This window comes from Salvelinus fontinalis, chromosome 21, assembly GCF_029448725.1.
Source record: "Salvelinus fontinalis isolate EN_2023a chromosome 21, ASM2944872v1, whole genome shotgun sequence".
NCBI lineage: Eukaryota > Metazoa > Chordata > Actinopteri > Salmoniformes > Salmonidae > Salvelinus > Salvelinus fontinalis.
In genome coordinates, this window is record NC_074685.1 from 13842052 (window position 1) to 13865134 (window position 23083).

General features: G+C 41.4%; 1 protein-coding gene across 1 annotated transcript in view; it reads right to left on the reverse strand.

Annotated features, from left to right (window-relative positions):
• The window catches only part of LOC129818235 (GDNF family receptor alpha-2-like), a 93381-nt gene that overhangs the window by 3597 nt on the left and 66701 nt on the right, over positions 1-23083 (reverse strand). Inside the window, exons 6-9 of the mRNA XM_055873977.1 lie at positions 3967-4076; positions 2415-2555; positions 1938-2122; positions 1017-1064 (exon numbers count right to left, since the gene is read on the reverse strand). Of these exons, the coding sequence (XP_055729952.1) occupies positions 1017-1064; positions 1938-2122; positions 2415-2555; positions 3967-4076 (484 nt within the window). The remainder of the gene's footprint in view (positions 1-1016; positions 1065-1937; positions 2123-2414; positions 2556-3966; positions 4077-23083) is intronic.

The following is a 23083-nucleotide window of genomic DNA, read 5'->3' on the forward strand; positions in this document are numbered from 1 at the left end:
TAAACATAAGATGTAAATGTGTTTTGAGGAGAGAGAGAAGATGAGAGAAAGAGGGGAAAGACAGGATTGAGTTATGAGTGAATAGCTGGATGGATGAACAGAGTGATGAAGTTAGTTAAAGATGAATGGACAGAGTAGATGGAGATGCAGAGAAGAGTAAACTAGATATGACAAATGGACAGAATGTGGAGGAATGTTACAAAGCAGGAGGAGCGATTTCAGCCAGGTTGCTCAAGATTCACTTTGAAATTGAACATCCATCCATTTCCAGAGGATGTTGGGAGATGCCTTTTAAATAAAATGCCTTTTAAATAAAATGCCACTAGGGGCAACGTTGAGCGCTAATACCATCAAGTAGGCTTGGGTTTTGCTAAAGCATTGTGAACAGGGATGGTGGATGGGTATAAGCCACAAGCTCTGGCTCCTAGGTTTGTGTGGTCAATCCCAGTGGTAGACTTAATTGTTTTTGTTTTAATCCTATCCCAAACTTAACACTTAACTTAAGCATTAAGGAATTAATGAAAGAGGAGTCGCAGCAGGAGGAGCAACATAGTGTCTCAAAAACACCTACAACAGACACTGATGTCAAATTTGTTGCTTTCATACAACCTGCTATTAGCAGAGACAGACATGCAAGCACACGCACACGCACACGCACACGCACACGCACACGCTCACTCACTCACTCACTCACTCACTCACTCACTCACTCACTCACTCACTCACTCACACACTCACTCACTCACTCACTCACTCACTCACTCACTCACTCACTCACTCACTCACTCACTCACACACTCACTCACTCACTCACTCACTCACTCACTCACTCACTCACTCACTCACTCACACACTCACACACTCACTCACTCACTCACTCACTCACTCACTCACTCACTCACTCACTCACTCACTCACACACACACACACACACACACACACACACACACACACACACACACACACACACACACACACAAATTCACAGACACTAATGCACAGAAACTCACACTCACCTCTTCACACTCAAAGTCATTGGAGGGAATGCACTTTTGTTCTCCATCCTGTAAAAAAACATACACCATCAGCATTGACTTACACACAGCATGAGCAACAACAACACACTCACCAGACTCATTTAATGTAGCCTATACTTTCTCTCTCTCACTCTCTCTCGTGCGCATGCCAGTATCTCCAGTTATCCCCCTCTCCCATCAGCCCCTCTCTGGGTCTCATTAGCATATCCACGCCCGCCGCCTGGCTGGAAGAGCCAATCAGATCTTATCTCTTCTCAGAACAAGAAGAGCTGTTTTCATGGCCAGGAAATGAAGAGAATAATAGAAAACTGAGAGAGAAATAACTAGTTAACGTTATTAAACATACACACCCCCACACCCTCCCCCTGCCCTCTACGTGATCAGTCTGAATGTCAGGAGTTCTGTGCAGGAGGCAGCAGTCCTGGGATTAGACTCCCAGCTGCAGGGCTCTGACAGTTTAAACATACACTACAGTTTACACACGCACACGCAAAATCATGCACGAACGCACACACGTACACACCCATGTATGTATTTATATATACAAACAGCATGAATAATTCCATTCTATTTCACACTGTTACCTTTGTGTATTATTTCTGTGTGTGTATTCCCCCCTCCAGGCTCCTTTCCAGTTAGTTTTATATATAAAGCGGCAGGACCAGATATTTCAGATAATTAAATAATTCATAGATTATGCCCAATATCCTCTATGAAAGTAGATACACTACTTCACCTGAACCAACGTCACTACACGCACGCACGCACGCACACACACACACACACACACACACACACACACACACACACACACACACACACACACACACACACACACACACACACACACACACACACACACACACACACACACACACACACACACACACACACACACACCTTAAGGTTGGCGCAGGTTGAGAAGACACAGGTGCTGTCCTGAGGCTTGATTTCATTGGCATGGAGCGAGGGGGCGGGCTTAGAGTTTAGTGGTGGCTGTATGGGAGGAAAGGGCGTGGCCAAAGACTCTATAACAGGAAGCACACTCCCCTCTGGACCATAGCCAAACGCCTGGATGGCATTCTCTAAAAAAACAGGCAGGAGAAAAGGAGAGAAGATACAGGCTGTGACTTTAAGAGAGGCAAGATGGAGTGCAGGTATTGTAGCTAGGTCACTGTTATTTAAAAAAAAAAACACCTAGGGACCTCTCTCTCTCTCTCTCTTTCACACACACACACACACACACACACACACACACACACACACACACACACACACACACACACACACACACACACACACACACACACACACACACACACACACACACACACACACACACACACACATATATATATATGCTGGCACTCCACCCACTGAGGCAGGTGTTGTGTGTGAAGTCTCTGAGGAAGGCGTCACACTCATTCTCCTGGTTGCCAGTCCCTCTGCAGGAGCACCAGGGAGAGATGGTGCTGTTACTGGGACTGCTGTCCATGTAGTTAGGAGTCACATCAGACCCTGGAGAGAGAGGGAGGGGGGGATGATAGTAAGGACCAAGAGTATGTTTGAAGAACACTTCTGTTGGGATAGAAACCTTTCCATCAAACGGCTGTAATATGGAGAAAGTGTGTGTAAAAAAATTCTGATGTTTTGGATTATTCCATTTCAATTCAATCACTTTTTTGACAGCACCCCTTTTGATTTGAATGAAACTTTCCATACATATTAGCCCATTGTAGAAGTGCTCTGAAAGTGACTTTCTGGACCTAAATGTAAAAAAACATTCAAGAGATAAAGTTGACCTATTTTGCACACCCCACCATACCATGTGATATCTATGTCTCATCACTGAAAAAGATAAATGGTTGAGAAGTATATCATTTAAAAGTTTACAAACAGGGTTGTCAAACTGTTCAAAAATAATAGTAATAATAAAATATATATATTATGTCTTTTTTTTTACCAACATGTCAATTATCTAAACACGCCTAAACTCTGATTTTTTCATATTCCCATATGTTGTAACTTATTTTACATCATCAAAGGTTTTTGTGTTGTGCCCGACATCGGTTGAGACACAACATGCTCTTGAATACAGAGTGGGTGTCATGTTTTGGCTGATAAAATGGGAATAAATTATACATTTTGACTTTCAAAAGGTACCACAAAGACGGCTGGAGGTCCACACATCAGAGAATGTTGACTTGAATGGGAATATCTGTTGTTTTTAAATTATACTGTCAATCTTCCATAGGAAACCTTTTTGAAATGATAGAAATACAGATAATAGAACAGACATGACCATTTAAGTTGACATTCGACGGTGAGTGGACTGGTGGCCATCTTTGTGGTAGTCATTTAAATTTCAAGGGTGTACTGAAGAAATCCATTTTATGAATTCTATTTCTATGATTGAAATGACACCCACTCTGTATTCAAGAGCATGCTGTGTCTCAACCGATAGCGTCCACAACACAAAAACCTTTGATGATGCAAAATAGGTCAACTTTGAGTACATTCTCCAGAATGTTTTGGCATTCACGCCCAAAACGTCCCTTTAAATCAAAGAGGATAATGTCAAAAAGTGATTGAATTCAAATGGCTTTACCCTTTTATTATCACACAGGTGCAGTGAAATGTGTTGTTTTACAGGGTCAGCCATAGTACTACGGTGCATCTAGAGCAAATTTGTTTTATTTGCCTTTCTCAAGGGCACATCAACAGATTTTTCAGATTTTCGGCTAGGTGTGTGTGTGTGTGTGTGTGTGTGTGTGTGTGTGTGTGTGTGTGTGTGTGTGTGTGTGTGTGTGTGTGTGTGTGTGTGTGTGTGTGTGTGTGTGTGTGTGTGTGTGTGTGTGTGTGTGTGTGTGTGTGTGTGTGTGTGTGTGCATGCGTGTGTGCATGCGTGTGTGTTTGTGTGTGTACTCACCAATGAGGCCTACGTAGGCCATGAGGCAGCCATGGTAGTTATCATGGGGACAGCTGGTGATGGAGTGACCAGTCATCTGACAGTTCGTATGGAAATCAGCCAGTCTTGATCTACATCAATACACACACAGGCACATTTTACATTTTCATCATAACATAATGTATGCAGTTCTGTCCTTGAGCTGTTCTTGAGCTGTCTATTGATGTTCTGTATTATGTCATACTGTATTATGTTTCATATTTTGTGTGGACCCTAGGAAGATTAGCTGCTGCTTTTGCAACAGCTAATGGAGATTCTTATAAAATACCAAATACATGGTCATTTTAGCATTTTCTTGCAGTATGATCTATGATCATACTGTAGGGTTATTTTATGGGAGATATTGTTTTCTAAGTGACTGTTGTATAGTTCTAAGATATTGTGAATCAGTTGTTCTGAATTGTAATGTTAATGAATGATCTACCTAGAAACTACTTTGCACTTTTCTGATTAGTTGTATGTTAGTTATTTGTTGGAATAGAATAAAAAATGGTTGAGTGGATGCATGGCTGTAACTGGGTTTTGACTAGACTCGATGGTATACCGTTTGTCAGAATTTACTTTTCGTAGCAGGTTAGGAGAACTTATGCAGCAGGTTAGGACAATTAACATAGCAAGTTAGGAGAATTAGGTTCAAGTTAGTTAAAGGGTTAGCTAAAATGCAACAAAAAAAAGATATAATTGTGACAAACGCTATTCCATCTAAACATGACCCTGTACTGTGCGGTTCATCCAAAGATTATGGATATACTGACAATATTACATGTCTCTGTGCTGTCATAACACTGTGACGATCTGAAGGATCAGGTTACAGTGGGTCCGCTGGACAGCATGCTCTCTATCGTAGAGGGGGAGAGCGGGAAGTCGGGCTGTTTTATGGCGGTCATAAAATACGCTGTCTCTATGCTCTGTAGTGTTCGAGATTGGAATGTAAACAGTGGAACACAGAGATACCCTTGGACATCAAAAGTTTGAATAATTAAACAATATTTCTATTTTTGAGAATGTGGGAGTGGTCCGCGGACACTTAAGGGACAGTCATGACGAGTTTGTTTCATTTGGTGATCTAATGAAGGACAAGAAACACTCATTACTGTGTTTTAGGTTGTGTATACTTCTTAATTATCGGTTTTACATCTAATAATTGTGAAACATATGTGATTAAACATGAAACTATTTGTGAAAAGATGTATTGTGATGTTGACCTTCTAAATGAGAAAATATGTGTTTTCAAATAAAGTTAACCAAATCAGTGGCCACGCCCATGTGAGCATAGACATTACGTTGGCGTCATGGACCACCCTTTTCTCAGAAGTGTATAAAATCCACTCCTGACAAAATTTACATTAGACCAGAAAATATGGAGCTGACGCTACATGTTGAAATGGTTAAGAACTACAACTGTATAGGCCCTGGAGACCAGACAGCGTGTAGTGTTGGCTAAACGTCTGGAAATTGTTAAACTCTGAGACTATCGATCACTACAGAATAAGAGCAAATCCTGGACATAGAATTGCTAGTATCCAGTTGGAAATTACTTAAGTCTAGTACGAGAATACTGACAACCGCGGAAGCATCTATTCTATTCAACGGCCATCTGTACGCCTGACGTAACCATTATAACAGACACTATCCAGAGCCGCTGAGAAAGCAACAACTACGAAAGACATAGTGTCTTCTGGGGAAGTTAACCAGAGACTGTCTGATGAACTGACTCTCCAGCAGATGGACCGGCGATTCCAACAGAGAAGACAACAACGACATACGGGCGTAAATATATACATGGCAATTATTTTCGAATGAGTGGCCGTTGATGCGCAATGGATTAGCATTTCAATGAATATAATTATCAACTGTGTGTAGTGAATTAATTTAGTCTTTCCCACTTTTTATCTGTCCCCACCCCTTTCCATTGTCTACCAAGCCGTCATAACGGTTTAGCCCACTAGGGACTTATCAATGCATTGTGTTAGTAGCAAATAACTACTGTATATTGTTTGTTTATGTATTTCTGTGATATGTCTAGTTAGTTAGTAATTAAATAATTAAGCCAATTTGTATATCGCTAATTAATTTTGGAGACAAGGGTTCATGCAGATATCCAAGGGTTTGCGTCGTTCAGTAATGAGAACTGATAAGGAAATAATGACACATTAATAGAAGACTAATCGATAAGATATCTTCTTATGGCTGAAGGGGCAGTATTGAGTAGCTTGGATGAAAGGTGCCCATATCAAACGGCCTGCTCCTCAGTCATAGTTGCTAATATTTCCATATTATTATTAGTATTGGATAGAAAACACTCTAAAGTTTCTAAAACAGTTTGAATTATGTCTGTGAGATTAACAGAACTCATATTGGCAGGCAAAATCCTGAGTTGAAATCAAAACAGAAAGTCAGAAATCTGAGCTTGTATGTATTCACCAGAGTCCCTAAAGAAATCCCCTTGAGCTATGAATGATTGTGCACTGCCTAGGGGTTCCACTAGATGTCAACCATCAATAGAAATTATAATGAGACTTCTATGATGTTTTGGGAGAGAATGATAGCAGAATCAGTCAGGTGTCCATCAAGCAGCCATTTTCTGATCATGCCTTTTCCTCGTGGAAGTCACTTGCGTTCCATGGCTCACGAAGACAAGAAGGAATACTCCGGTTGGAACTTTATTGAAGCTATATGTTAAAAACATCCTAATGATTGATTGTGTACTTAGTTTGAAATGTTTCTTCGACCGGTAATATCACTTTTTGAAGTTTTTGTCCGATATAACGCTGACCAGAATTAGCGTTTGGATATGTAAACCAGACGCGCTAACAAAAGAAGGTATTTGGACATAAATAACGGATTTTTTCGAACAAAACAAACATTTATTGTGGACCTGGGATTCCTGGTGTGCTTTCTGATGTAGATAATCAAAGGTAAGGGAATATTTATCATGTATTTTTGTGTTTATGTTGATGCCATCTTTGCAGCTGAGGTATTTTACTTTTGAGCGCCGTCTCAGATTATAGCGTGTGTTTCTTTTTCCGTAAAGTTTTTTTGAAATCTGACACAGCGGTTGCATTAAGGAGAGGTATATCTATAATTCCATGTGTATAACTTGTATTATCATCTATATTTATGATGAGTATTTCGTTGAAACGATGTGGCTATGCAAAGTCACTTTATGTTTTTGCAACTAGTGAATCTAGTCGCCTCAATGTATACTCAGATTCTTTTATATAAATATGAATTTAATCAAACAAAACATGCATGTATTGTGTAACATGAAGTCCTATGAGTGTCATCTGATGAAAATAATCGAAGGTTAGTGATTAATTGTATCTCTATTCTGTTTTTTGTGAAGCTACCTTTAGCTGGAAAAAATGGCTGTGATTATTGTGGTTTTGTGGTGACCTAACATAATCGTGTGACTTGCCGTGTAGTCCTGAACAGAACTACAGAGTTGATTTTCCTTTATTCGCTCTTGAAGATACTTATTTGAAGATAGGCTAGCCAGACATATCGATGGTTCCCCAGTGGTGTGATGAGAGTAGCGTAATACAATGGATTGAGCACAGTAACGGGATGGTCATACTTAAATTCACTTCCGAATATACCTTCCTCAGGACAGCTAATCAGCCGTACCAGTGATTGTCCGGGAGATGATTTTATCGTCTCCACCTCGTATTGGGATTCAAAGTTCAAACCATTTTAAACGTGTAGCTGCCGCTTCACGCTTTTTTTCTGGTTCGATGTGTTAATTCGTAACCCGTCATTTATACATTTTGCTCGAAAGGGGTGGTTCTGGCAAGCTGGCATGCTCCCTGACCTCACTCCGGGGCAGTGATTACACACTGCGCAAAGTTATGGAAAACAATTATCTCTTATAACTTCTCAAATCACATCCCTCTCTTAAAACTTCTTGCCACTAGGGGGGTGCCATTTTGACATAGCACAAATTCGTATCCAAATTAAACTGCCTCGTACTCAATTTTTGCTCGTACAATATGCATATTATTATTACTATTGGATAGAAAACACTCTCTAGTTTCTAAAACCGTTTGAATTATGTCTGTAAGTGAAACAGAACTAGACTTAGAGCAATTATCCTATGAGGATTTGAAAATGGTGAAATCTGCTTGCTGTTCCCAGACCTGTGGATAACCCTGACTGTCTTCTATTGGTTGAGATGCACTGCATACGCCTTCCCCTGGTTGTTAGCGAATAGGGAGTAGGGGCTTTGCTAATAGGGGCTATGCTAGTCAGATTTTGTGATGGGGGTGCTCCCGGATCCGGGTTTGTGAGGCGTTAGAGCAAAAACACGTTCAGCATTTTTTAATTACTTGCACAACCCATACTATGGAAGCTTCATCCATGTAGTGGGTATACTTTACAAGTTACAGTATTTCCTTTATAACATTTTTAAGGACAGCACAAATAACAAACAAAAGGACAAGAGTGTTCTATTGATTGAACGTTCTACGTTCAAAATATTGTTCAAGTATTCGCTTTTGAAAGTGTTAGTTTCAGCGGGAAAAGTTCTGTTGAGACATAGCACATTACTCTGGTGAATTTGGAGTGCACAGACCTGGATCTTCTCCCTTGTTTACAACAGGGCGTGAGTGTCAGTCCCCACTAGTACTATCCTCCCCTCTCTATGGGTGAAATGGGGTCTGATTGAAGTTATTCATTTCAAATCTGATCTGACCTATTTGGTTTCTCGTGGCCAGTCATGACAGCAGGTTTCTGTTCCAGCCCAGCCCTGACATTCTGCTTATTATTTGTATTAGACACTATTCATTTAACTATTCAATCATCTCTTATTTTGGAGATGGATGTCTAAACCTACTAACCATTTACATAGGCGTTCTTTGTATAATATTAAATAAAGTGTTGATTCTTTGAATTTAGTATAGTGTATTTTTTGGTCATTGAACATTTATTTTTTGCCTGTTTTATTTGGTTGTCACTCACTCTAATTATGTCTGATGGTATTGCACATATTTGCAGTAGAAGCTGATGTCCTTGATCATTGGTGTGGGTATAACAATCCCCGTATGGCTGACCTAGGATGTAACCCCTGTCCACAACTGCACTTCATACCCACAAAGCAGAGTCCATTATCCTACAAAAAAACATTATCTTGGTTGGGCTAGGATAACAATACTTTAGGTCTCAGGTCAGGTGACATCACCACATGATGGCTACTAGGGCTTTGTCTCACTTTGTCTTTCTTTGATTACTCGCATCCTATCTCTTCACCTGTACTGTATCGTAACTGTATTGGAAGAGAAGGTACGAGGTCACTCCACTCTGACCTTCTTCTCCAACTGGATTTGAGAAGAAGGTGACGAGAGGAATCGAGGAAGGATGAATTCATAAAGAGCCTAGCACTCACCTGTCAAATCAAATCAAATCAAACTGAATTTGTCACACGTGCTAAATACTGTGAAAATCTTCCTTACAAGCCGTTAACCAACAATGCTGTTCAAGAAAGAGTTAAAAATATATTTACCAAATAAACTAAAGTTTAAAAAAATTATAAAAAGTAACACAATAGAATAACAATAACGAGGCTATGTACAGGGTGTACCGATACCAAGTCAATGTGCGGGAGTACAGGTTAGTCAAGGTAATTTGTACATGTAGGTTGGGGTCCTCAGCACACTCACACCTCTGCTACATTAACTGACCACCGTCTTTTCCTCATCAATCTCAGCAGCCAGCAGAGTGAACTGTGTGAACTGAGTCAATCTAGCACACACAGAACTCATTTTGTGGGTATTTCATTCTGCTACATTGACTCAGATCACACAGTCAGCGGCTGATTCATACTGTCAGAGTCGTGGGAGGTGAAAAGGGTGTGACTAGTAGAGGTGAGTTCTAGTAGCAACTGTGATGTGATGTCATCTCCTTTATACTTGAATTAGTGTCTCCTTTCCATTATGAATGTACCTATACTTGAATAACGTAAGCATCTCAGCTGCGGGAGGATCTCCTCCTGCAATATTGTGCTGATTTGCTTCATTCTGCTACACTCACTGTCCTCCTTCTCCAGTGGTTGACATGCTAGCTACAAGTGCCATTTGATTAGGGTTTGCACCCTGGTCCGATCAGCCATACAGAGACGGAACTCATACATTACATGGCGACTTTGCAGCCCACGTAAAAGTGACCCTTCACAATGGTCACTCTCCAGGGGATTTTTCTCTGGCCTCCACTATCCGTGCTCTACCCTTTTGGTTCCATTGCTTACAACTGATGTGAGATTATTTATGGCATGAATGCCCAATGCAGACATACTGTATGATGGGATTAGTCTTGGCCTTGTGGGGATGTCCAATGCACTTGTACATATGGCTTGTAATTTCTAAACTAAAACAAGATTAGCAAATTGTTTACATTTTGTTTATATTTTGTTGAGATGTTTTCTACATTTGAAATAATACTATTAGAAATAGGAAAACCATTCACACATCTGAGAACATCGTGTGTGGGAATCATTTGCTAATAACTTAAAATAAAATAAAAGGCTGATACTGGCAAGAGCAGTGTGTGGGTTTTTCTTTTTTATTAGACAATTAACGAGGCTAACCATGTTGAAGGATACCAGATCTGACTTCTACAGCTACATCCCTTCATTAAAATGGATGAGTGCAAGCCTTACCCTTGTAATGAAGATAGGCCTTAAAGTGGAACTGACAGTATTTTAACTACTTTTCAGATATGAAACAGACAATGATAATATCAGTCAAAAATATCAAATTCTCAGTTTATGCTACAAAACCAACTTTATAAGACATTTAAAAAATAGTTTATTTGACTCAACATTCCATGACGTACACTAACCACTGTTGGTAGAATAAATGGATGCAGTTCAATGCATGATTCATATAATACACCAATACATGTCTTGGTAGTCCAAAAAATATTGCTATCAGGTTGTAAATCACAGCGGGCCTGGTACATTGTTTGTTGCTGCCGTTCGGGATGCATTGTTTCAGTTTCAATGACTCAATATTTTGGACAAAAACAGATGAATGTAACTAAGGCTGGGAATCTCAATACAATCAAACTAGCAAGGGCAATGATCACAAGTCAGTCATAGCGTGGCTAATATGCTACTATATCTATTTATGTAGCAAGCTAAAAACACGGAGCCTAATGTTAGCTAGCCAGCTCCTAGATAACATGTAAACAGCCTAGCTAACCAGCTCTGTTAGGGTGAGTAAAATGGTCAGAGTGAGTTCAGTTCTCTTATTTGTGTCTGGAAGTAGCTAGCTAGCAAGCTAGCCAACTTTAGCCAGTTAGCTTGGGTGCTTGATTGCAGGCAAGCTGCAGAAGGACGAGTAGGCTACAATTTTATTAGTGCAATTTTGACGGCCAACTAGCTGAAAAAGTTAGACAGTGTTTATCTAATGTTCCTAGGTTAGATTTTACCTCATCTTACTCTTGCTAGTATTAGTTGTTGATCTTGTTGTTGTTGATGTGCATAACTGAGGGAGAGAGAGCCTACCTTTTCATGATTGTTTGATCAATAGGGCTGTAAAGTTCCCAAATGTAAGAAGATTGACATTCTGTATCCAGTTCAAAGTGAATGATGGCAGGCCTGTGTAACAAAGGGCTCGTTTGCATAAAGGCCTACTGTAGCTCTGGTTGGCTATGGTGCACCGATCTGCGTAGACTCCGGTCCTGGACGAGACAGATGTTTTGTTTTTTTAGGTTTTATTTACTGCAGTGTCTGTTAATTGTCCAAACACACAGCCACTTTCCCACTCTATATTGCTATCGACTCTTCACAAATGCCTCAGTATACATAATTCCCAAACATTCTAAGAATTTATGAAACCGTGAAAATGACTATATACTGTATACAGTAAGTGCTCGCTTGTCAGAAAAATGTTTTTATAAAGTGTTTTTTAAAGATTTCATGTTGCTAAATTATGTAATTTCCACTTTAAGGATGACTTGCACAGGAGAGAGACATTATTAGCAAATATCACTATCATGGGGGCGTGCAGAAAGGAATATTTTAAGGTTAATTTAATTTAATTTCAAAATACATGTTGCTTGAAACAAAGTTGTAATTTGTTTGCTTCATGTTATGTATCATCCTGTTGTAATTATATGCAGTTCAACATTATCATCACAAGGTGTCAGTGCTAGAATTGGTATTATAGTCTAGCTTTACTGTAAACAAACCACAGGTCTCGTATGTGATATCGATAATACATGCCTAGCACAAGCAAGCTGTTCATTAAAACTACAGTATGTTTCTTAGTTGAAAGTTAAAGGGCAGGGGCCTCCCGGGTGGCACAGTGGTCTAGGGCACTGCATCGCAGTGCTAACTGTGCCACCAGAGTCTCTGGGTTCGCGCCCAGGCTCTGTCGCAGCCGGCCGCGACCGGGAGGTCCGTGGGGCGACGCACAATTGGCATAGCGTCGCCCGGGGTAGGGAGGGTTTGGCCGGTAGGGATATCCTTGTCTCATCGCGCTCCAGCGACTCCCGTGGTGTGCCGGGCGCAGTGCGCGCCAACCAAGGGGGCCAGGTACACGGTGTTTCCTCCGACACATTGATGCGGCTGGCTTCCGGGTTGGAGGCGCGCTGTGTTAAGAAGCAGTACGGCTGGTTGGGTTGTGCTTCGGAGGACGCATGGCTTTCGACCTTCGTCTCTCCCGAGCCCGTACGGGAGTTGTAGCGATGAGACAAGGTAGTACTTACTAGCGATTGGATACCACGAAAATTGGGGAGAAAATGGGATAAAAAAAAAAAAAAAAAAAAAAAAAAAAAAAATTAAAGTTAAAGGGCAATACACCAGGATAAAATAGATTTGCGTTTTGAGGAAGCAGATGAAGAGCAAGGGGAGACAGATCATCACCTCTTGAGAAGCAGAGTCCGAACTAAACATTTCGGATTACTCCATGCAAAACAATTGCGCACATTTAGCTCGCTATCATCAGAGTTATACAGCCAGTAGCTGCATGCTTTTCATGATCAGTTAACATCAATTGGTCATGTAATTTCCAATCCTCTGTGGGCTCTGCCTGTCAAGCAGCAGAATGGCGCATTTGCCGATATACTGTTAGCTAATAATGTTTACTACCATTAGAACATTTCAAATCAAATCAAATCAACTTTGTACAGTTGGTTAAACATGTTGGTAAGTAGACCTAATGTACTTGTTCCTCCAACAACATAGGCCTACCTAGCAAAGTTAGCAAACCTTATCACCTTTTCAACATTGTTTTTAAGAGTGTTTAATCATGATTACTGCTGACAGGCATGATAGGTTACATTGATTGATGGACCATGCCAATTTGACAAGCTAGCTAATAACACGTCAATATGGCTAGTTAACAAGTGAATCTTCAGGGGATGAAGTAGATGGATAGCAATATCCAAATATTGTTTGATTTGCATGCCATCTTTAGAGGTGATGACAGTAACGTTAGTCGAACTGACAACTTTACAAGGACAATGTCAAGCTCTTTCCAAAAGCCTAAACTAAACTAGCGAGCTACAAGCCAAATGGATAGGCTACCCTCATGTATCTGAAAAAACATGATCAATTGATGTTTACTGATCATGAAAAGCATGGAGTTACTTGCTCTATAACTCTGATGATCGAGCTAAATGTGGAATAATCTGAAATGTGTAGTTCTGACTATGCTCTTCAAGAGGTGTTACAACCTAATACTTAATATTTATTTAACAATCGTTTGAAAACCGCACACAGTTGTCAATGGTTATAGTGGAGATGGGAGTCTCCTTGCCCCCAAGCAGGCAAATCAAACACTCTGCACCTTATTGTGACGCCTTATTGACAACGACCTATACACTCACTATGACTGCTACACTCACTTGACTCATATAATCTAGTCTATACTCTCTCTCTCTCTCTCTCTCTCTCTCTGTCTCTCTGCCTCAAAGGAGGCATATAGGTTTTTAAAGGGCCTAAAATGGCAACTTCCATCATGATTTTCTCCACACAATTTAAAAATATATAAATGTAAAAAGCATGTCAAACATCCTTCCTACAAATGAAGCCTGTATGTGAGAATTACCAGAACAATCCGAGATACCAAAAACATTTTGGGTTACCCTGGCGTGGAACCGCTATCTCTCTATGTATCCTATCACACTCGTTTGCTCTCTTTCATTGTCCTGTTGAGTGTAATTGCAGTGAAAGTGTGTGTGCGTGCATGTTTATGTCTCCTGTAGGGAGTAATTGCGTGTGTGTGTGTGTGTGTGTGTGTGTGTGTGGTGTGTGTGTGGTATGTCATGTGGTTATCAGCAGTACCAGAGCAGTGTGTGAGCAAAAGCCTCCAAAGGAAAATGTGTGACAAGAATATTATTACAGTGTGTGTTTGTGTGTGTGCGTACGTACAGTGCATTCGGAAACTATTCAGACCCTTTTACATCCGTATTGAGCAAAAGACTAGAGCTGCCGCTTTCAAGGAGCGGGAGACTAATCCAGAAGCTTATAAGAAATCCCGCTATGCCCTCAGACGAACCATCAAACAACCAAAGAGAGCCAAGATTGAATCCTACTACACCTGCTCTGACGCTTGTCGGTTGTGGCAGGGCTTGAAAACTATTACGGACAACAAAGGGAAACCCAGACGCGAGCTGCACAGGAACGAAAGCCTACCAGACGAGCTAAATGCCTTTTATAATCGCTTCGAGGCAAGCAACACTGAAGCATGCACGAGAGCACCAGCTGTTCTGGATGACTGTGTGATAACACTCTCGGTAGCCGATGTGAACAAAACCATGTGAACAATTTCCAAACGCCTAAAGGTACCACGTTCATCTGTACAAACAATAGTACGCAAGTATAAACACCATGGGACCACGCAACCATCATACCACTCAGGAAGGAGACGCGTTCTGTCTCCTAGAGAAGAACGTACTTTGGTGCAAAAAGTGCAAATCAATCCCAGAACAACAGCAAAGGACCATGTGAATATGCTGGAGGAAACAGGTATAAAAGTATCTATATCCACACTAAAATGAGTCCTATATCGACATAACCTGAAAGGCCACTCAGCAAGGAAGAAGCCACTGCTCCAAAACCGCCATAAAAAGCCAGACTACGGTTTGCAACTGCACATGGGGACAAACAACGTACTTTTTGGAGAAATGTCCTTTGGTCTGATGAAACAAAAATAGAACTGTTTGGCCATAATGACCATCGTTATGTTTGGAGAAAAAAGGGGGGGGCTTGCAAGCCGAAGAATACCATCCCAACCGTAAAGCACGGGGGTGGCAGCATCATGTTGTGGGGGTGCTTTGCTGCAGGAGGGACTTGTGCACTTCATAAAATAGATGGTCTCACGAGTAAGGAAAATTATGTGTATATATTGAAGCAATATCTCAAGACATCAGTCAGGAAGATAAAGCTTGGTCGCAAATGGGTCTTCCAAATTGACAATGACCCCAAGCATACTTCCAAAGTTGTGGCAAAATGGCTTAAGAACATCAAAATCAAGGTATTGGAGTGGCCATCACAAAGCCCTGACCTCAATCCTATAGAAAATTTGTGAGCAGAACTAAAAAAGCGTGTGGGAGCAAGGAGGCCTACAAACCTGACTCAGTTACACCAGCTCTGTCAGGAGGAATGGGTCACATTTCACCCAACTTATTGTGGGAAGCTTGTGGAAGGCTACCCAAAACGTTTGACCCAAGTTAACAATTTAAAGGCAATGCTACCAAATACTAATTGAGTGTATGTAAACTTCTGACCCACTGGGAATATGATGAAAGAAATAAAAGCTGAAATAAATAATTTTCTCTACTATTATACAGACATTACACATTCTTAACATAAAGTGGTGATCATAACTGACCTAAGACAGGAAATATTAACTAGGATTAAATGTCAGTATGTGAGAATGCTGTTCACTGACTACAGCTCAGCGTTTAACACCATAGTGCCCACGAAGCTCATCACTAAGCTAAGGACCCCGGGACTAAACACCTCCCTCTGCAACTGGATCCTGGATTTCCTGATGGCTGCCCCCAGGTGGTGAAAGTATGCAACAACACATCTACCACGCTGATCCTTAACACTGGGGCCCCTCAGGGGTGTGTACTTAGTCCCCTCCTGTATTCCCTGTTCACCCATGACTGCGTGGTCAAACATGACTCCAACACCGTCATTAAGTTTGCTGACGACACAACAGTGATCACCGACAACGATGAGACAGCCTATAGGGAGGAGGTCAGAGAACTGGCAGTCTGATACCAGGACAACATCTCCAACAACATCCAACAACAACATCTCCCTCAATGTGAGCAAGACAAAGGAGCTGATCGTGGACTACAGGAAAAGGCAGGCCGAACAGGCACCCATTAACATCGACGGGGTTGTAGTGGAGCGGGTCGAGAGTTTGAAGTTCCTTGGTGTCCACATCACCAACGAACTATCGTGGTCCAAACATACCAAGACAGTTGTGAAGAGGGCACAACAAAACCTTTCCCCCCTCAGGAGACTGAAAAGATGTGGCATTGGTCCCCAGATCCTCAAAATGTTCTACAGCTGCACCATCGATATCATCCTGAACGGTTACATCACTGCCTGGTATGGCAACTGCTAAGCATCTGACCCTAAGGTGCTACAGAGGGTAGTGCGAACGGCCCAGTACATCACTGGGGCCAAGCTTCCAGTTATCCAGGATCTACATAACAGGCGGTTTCTGAGGAAAGCCCATAAAATTGTCGGAGACTCCAGTCACCCAATTTATAGACTTTTTTCTCTGCTACCGCATGGCAAGCGGTACCGGAGCGCCAAGTCTAGGACCAAAAGGCTCCTCAACAGCTTCTACCTCCAAGACATAAGACTGCTGAACAATTCATAAAATCGCCACAAGACAATTTAAGGTGACTGACCCCCCCCCCCCCCCCCCCCCCCCCCCCCCCCCCCCCCCTCCCTTGTGTATACGCTGCTACTCGCTGTTTGTTTGTTATCTATGCATAGTCACTTCGCCCCCACCTACATGTACAGATTACCTCAACAAGTCTGTATCCCCACACACTGACTCAGTACCGGTGCCCCCCGTATATAGCCTCGTTATTCTTAATCTTATTGTGTTCCTTTTTATTATTACTTTTTATTTTAGTCTACTTGGTAAATGTTTTCTTCTTCTTGAACTGCACTGTTGGTTAAGGGCTTGTAAGTAAGCATTTCGCGGTAAAGTCTACGCTTGTATTCGGCGCATGTGACAATTACAGTTTGATTTGAGTTTTTCCACATTTTGTTACGTTACAGCTTTATTCTAAAATGGGTGAAATTATTTGTTTTGTTCTCATCTCACCCCATAACGACAAAGCAAAAACAGGTTTTTAGATTTTTTTGCAAAGGTATAAAAAATAAAAAACGGAAATATAATATTTACATAAATATTCGGACCCTTTACCAGTACTTTGTTGAAGCACCTTCGGCAGCAATTACAGCCTCTAGTCTTCTTGGGTATGACGCTACAAGCTTGGCACAAGCATCTCTGCAGCACTCCACCAATCAGGCCTTTATGGAAGATTGGCCAGACGGAAGCCACTCCTCAGTAAAAGACACATGAAAGCCCGCTTGGAGTTGGCCAAAAGGCACCTAAGATTCTCAGACCATGAGGAACAAGGTTCTAAAGTCTAATGAAACCAAGATTGAACTCTTTGGCCTGAATCAAGCGTCTCGTCTGGAGAAAACCTGGGACCATCCCTACGGTGAAGCATGGTGTTGGCAGCTTCATACTGTGGGTTTGTTTTTCAGCGGCAGGGACTGGGAGACTAGTCAGGATCATGGGAAAGTTGAACAGAGAAATCCTTGATAAAAACCTGCTCCAGAGCGCTCAGGACCTCAGACTGGGGCGAAGGTTCACCTTCTAACAGGACAATGACCCTAAGCACACAGCCAAGACAACACAGGAGTGGCTTCAGGACAAGTCTATAAATGTCCTTGAGGGCCCAGCCAGAGCCCGGACATGAACCCTATCGAACATCTCTGGAGAGACGCTCCCCATCCAACCTGACAGAAATTGAGAGGATCTACAGAGAAGATTGAGAGAAATTCCATAAGTCAAATCAAATCAAATTGTATTTGTCACATACGCCGAATACAGTAGGTGTAGACCTTACAGTGAAATGCTTACTTACAAGCCCTTAACCAACAATGCAGTTTTAAGAAAAATTGATAAGTAAAATTTTTTTAAATTCTAAATAATTAAAGAGCAGCAGTAAAAAGGTGTGCTAAGCTTGTAGTGTCAAACTCAAGAATACTAAATGCTGCAATTGGTGCCAAAGGTTCTTCAACAAAGTACTGAGTAAAGGGTCTGAATACCTGTTTTTGTTTTTTCATTGATAAGGGGGAAAAAACTAGTCAATCCATTTTAGAATAAGGCATTAACGTAACAAAATGTGGAAAAAGTCAAGGAGTCTGAATACGTTCTGAATGAACTGTATTCTAGCTGTTTAGGTGGTGTTTTATAAATGTGCAATAAGCATATAACAATTATATAAGGAATTGGCAACTCGTTGTCATTCTGAGAAATAAGGTAGGCCACTTGATTTCAACATGTGAACAAAGTGGACAGGCTAGCATGCTGTTCAAACAGTTGGAGACAGAAGGGAACAAAGTGGACAGGCTAGCATGCTGTTCAAACAGTTGGAGACGGACAGCAGGGTGTGTTCATAACAATTGAACTGTTCTGCCTTGTTAGCTAAATTCAACGCTTGCGAAACTATACCTAGATCCAAGTTGGCTAAACCTGAAATATAAATATTAGCTGGCTACTCACTAGCACGTGGGCTTGTACTTGAGAGATTGTTTATGAGACGGGTGATAATTTTTTATAATGCCTGCTACATTATTAGTGAATGTGCATTATGCATGGTTCTGGTTAAATTTGTAAACAAAAGGGCATTTTTATAGAAGACCTGAAAGCTAGATCAGTGATTATTGCAAAAAAGCAGGTACAACTATTTTGATCAAATAATGATTAGTGGGTCTCATGGTTGTGGAAGGCCTATAATTCAGCCTAGGTATAATTACACAAGCCCTGACTTCATTACATTATAGTTGACTGTTTTTTAAATGCTGTGGATTTGAGCTTTAATTGTAACACAAAGCTTATTTAGAGAAAACATTGAAAAAAATCAAGATACGTATTGTGAATCGCTCATAAGTTTATTTATTTCTTTAGATATGAGCTTCAGGCCATATGGGCCACCCCCAGTGCTGTTGACATTCTCATAGAGGTAAGTCACTCCATGGGAGTGTGTGTGCGCATGCCTGTGTGTTTTTGGGTGTGTACGTGGGTATTGGTTTATGTGTGTGAGGATGGATGAGAATTGCTTTTCTGGAACCTTTAAAATGGGCACATACACACACTGACCTCTGTGCCATTGGTTTGGAGGAGCTGTGATGGTGCATGTGGTGTCTGATTCATAGTCCACAATCAAAGGGCGAAGTGTGTTGGTAAGTGCATGTGTGTGTGTGTGTATGTTCCGGTTCCGGTGGCATGCATTGAAACACATAGATTTCTCGTGGCTTTGCAAAACAACTATGAATTAACTGACTTATTTTCAAATACATGTCAACATAAAACATCACATTAAGGTGTGGGCCGTTCACTGTATTACAAGGAACAAAGTAAGTCTATTTGCTCCAGCAGCTGGCATATTCTGTCCATTCACATTTCACCTGTAGGAACATGGCAGCTCTCAACACCCGAAAACAGAAAGAGTTGGCCGCCACTATCCGAAAGATTGTTTGTGAGGAAATTACCTCTGCCCTCAACTTGCAATTAAAACCGATAAATAAATGTCTTGCACAGTTCATTTCTAAAATGGATACCTACTCAACTAATGTGAACATTTTGGAGACAGCAGCCAATGTGACAGAGGGGCAACTCCATGATCTGGAGACACTGCAAACTAAGTTAGAAGGGGAAATATCTTTAAAAAATGAAACGGAATCACTTAAAAATCATTCCCTTAAATTCAATGTTTGGGTCCCAGGACTTGAAACTGGTGTGGAACTCAACTTCCTTCATGAGCAGTCTTTTCTATGAACCGTTTGGGCAGGAGAAGCTTGATCCCTGCTGATAAACATTGCACACCGCACAGGTCCTCTCCGGAACGGATCTTGGTACAGGATTGTACGAATCCACAGTTTTGATGTCAAACTGCAATTTATTCGCCTTGTAGTGTAATCAAATCTAATCAAATCAAATCAGGGGCTTTGACCTATGCGGTGAAGAGGATCAGCATCTACCCAGACCTGTGTGCCGAACTGCTGAAACAGAGGGCGACCTACAATGAGGAGAGATCCCAGTTACGCAAGCTAAACCTGAGATGTGGCTTCATCCATCCGGCAAAACAAATCTTGACCTTCAAGAATACAACACACAAGTTTTCCACTGCCTAGGAGGCTCAAGACTTATTCGAGAAGCACATCAAGCCCAACACACAAGGTGTCACAGCCTGATCTGTTTCACCTGTATTTGTGATTGTCTCCACCCCCCTCCAGGTGTCGCCCATCTTCCCCATTATCCCCTGTGTATTTATACCTGTGTTCTCTGTTTGTCTGTTGCCAGTTTGTCTTGTTTGTTCGAGTCAACCAGGGTTTTGTGTCTCAGCTCCTGCTTTTTCCAGTCTCTCTTTTCTCACCTTCCTGGTTTTGGCCCTTGCCTGATCCTTGCCTATCCTGACCCTGAGCCTGCCTGCCAACCTGTACCTTTGCTCCCCTCTGGATTACTAACCTATGCCTTACCTTGACCCTGAGCCTGCCTGCCATCCGGTACCCTTGCCCCACCTCTGGTTTACTGACCCTTGCCTGCCTTGACCTGTCTATTGCCTACCCTTGTTGAAATATTAAACTATTGTTTCTTCAACGTGGTCTGCATCTGGGTCTTACCTTCATACCTGATACAAGGAGATGACCCGACAGATTCAGGCTAACCTCAGTTTGACTGGCATAATAGTCAGGTATGCTATCACGCAGCCTAGCCTATGTCTGTGATGCTGCCCTCAGCATAAGACAAGACTCAGTAGGGGTCTCAAGTTACTATTGAAAGTTATAAAAGTAGAAAACACAAGGTGCAAGTTCAATATTTGGTTGAACATCAACAGTTTTTCTCTTGTTTTGTCAGTCACTGACAGTCACTACATTAGTCATGTCAGCTAACAATTTTTAGATTAGTAAGTTAGTTTAGCAAGTTATCTAAACTTGTAGTAATCAGTGTTTTCCATTAGCGTCGGCTTATTTTCAGCCGGCTACATTTTGCACTTCATAATAAACTGCCTAATTTTGCTGGACTCCAGGAGGAGTAGCTGAGGCCTTGCCAGCAGCTAATGGGGATCCATAATAAATACAAATACAGTAATAATAACGAAGTACAATGTTCAGCAATCATAATAATAATAATAATAATCAGGGCCGGCTCTAGCCTTTTGGGGGCCCTCAGCGAGACTTGTTTGGGGGGCCGCCCACCAACCGGCAAAATAAATTTGTTGCCCCCTTCTTGTCGTTGGAGAGAAAAATGTAAGCTTTATTCAGTCAATTCGACACCTTTTATAAACTAGTCAACACTTGCTGTTCAGTTGTGCTATGTGAAACAGGCAAAATAGAAAACATGAATGTGTCAGAAAATAATAATTAGGCTTAGTCGTGGATTTTGACTTATTGTTACTACTTACATTACATGGGACGTGCAAATGTATGCCATTCATGCTCTCTCTCCCTCCACTGTGGAAAGACATTTGACTGTAACCAGAGATCTGTATATTATGACGAGTTGCTCATGTCTCCGCCCTAACAATGGGAGTTGCTGTCCCAAATGCAGGAAGGCAGGCGACAAGCTTAGGTCCAAAATACGCCCATAGAAACGCATTGGGCATATTTTTGACAGATTCTATCCTCTTCCTCTCTGCTGTGTTTCTCTGTCATCACTCGCTTGGTGACCGACAGGTGCCTATCCTATCAATAGTTCGCTAGAAGATGCATATCGTTGAACATTTTAAATGAAAAGTAGCATAGTTATACAATTTTAAAACAATACATTCACAGATTTCACAACACACTGTGTGTCCTCAGGCCCCTACTCCACCACCACCACATATCTACAGTACAGAATCCATGTAAGTGTGTGTGTAGTGTGTATGTTATCGTGTGTGTGTGCATGTGTCTGTGCCTATGTTTGTGTTGGTTCACAGTCCCTGCTGTTACATAAGGTGTATTTTTATCTGTTTTTCTAATCTAATTTTACTGCTTGCATCAGTTACTTGATGTGGAATAGAGTTCCATGTAGTCATGGCTCTATGTAGTACTGTTCCGGACTTGGGGACTGTGAAGAGACCTCTTCAAATCAAACGTTATTTGCCACATGCGCCGAATACAACAAGTGTAGACTTTACTGTGAAATGCTTACTTGCAAGCCCTTGTGGCATGTATGCAATGGGTGTCCGAGCTGTGCGCAAGTAGTCCAAACAGAGAGCTCGGTGCACTCAACATGTCAATACCTCTCATAAATACAAGTAGTGATGAAGTCAATCTCTCGTCCACTTTGAGCCAGGAGAGATTGACATGCATATTATTAATATTAGCTCTCTGTGTACATCCAAGGGCCAGCCGTGCAGCCCTGTTCTAAGCCAATATGCAATTTTTTGCAATTTTCAGAGGTACCTTTTGTGGCACCTGACCACACAACTGAAAAATAGTCCAGGTGCGACAAATCTAGGGCCTGTAAGACCTGCCTTGGAGATAGTGTTGTTAAGAAGGTAGAGCAGCACTTTATTATGGACATCTCCCCATCTTAGCTACTGTTGTATCAATATGTTTTGACCATGACAGTTTACAATCCAGGGTTACTCCAAGCAGTTTAGTCACCTCAACTTGCTCAATTTCCACATTATTTATTACAAGATTTAGCTGAGGTTCAGGGTTTAGTGAATGATTTGTCCAAAATACAAAGCTTTTAGTTTTGGAAATATTTAGGACTAATTAAGTCCTTGCCACCCACTCTGAAACTAACTGCAACTCTTTGTTAAGTGTTGCAGTCATTTCAGTCGCTGTAGTAGGCGACATGTATAGTGTTGAGACATC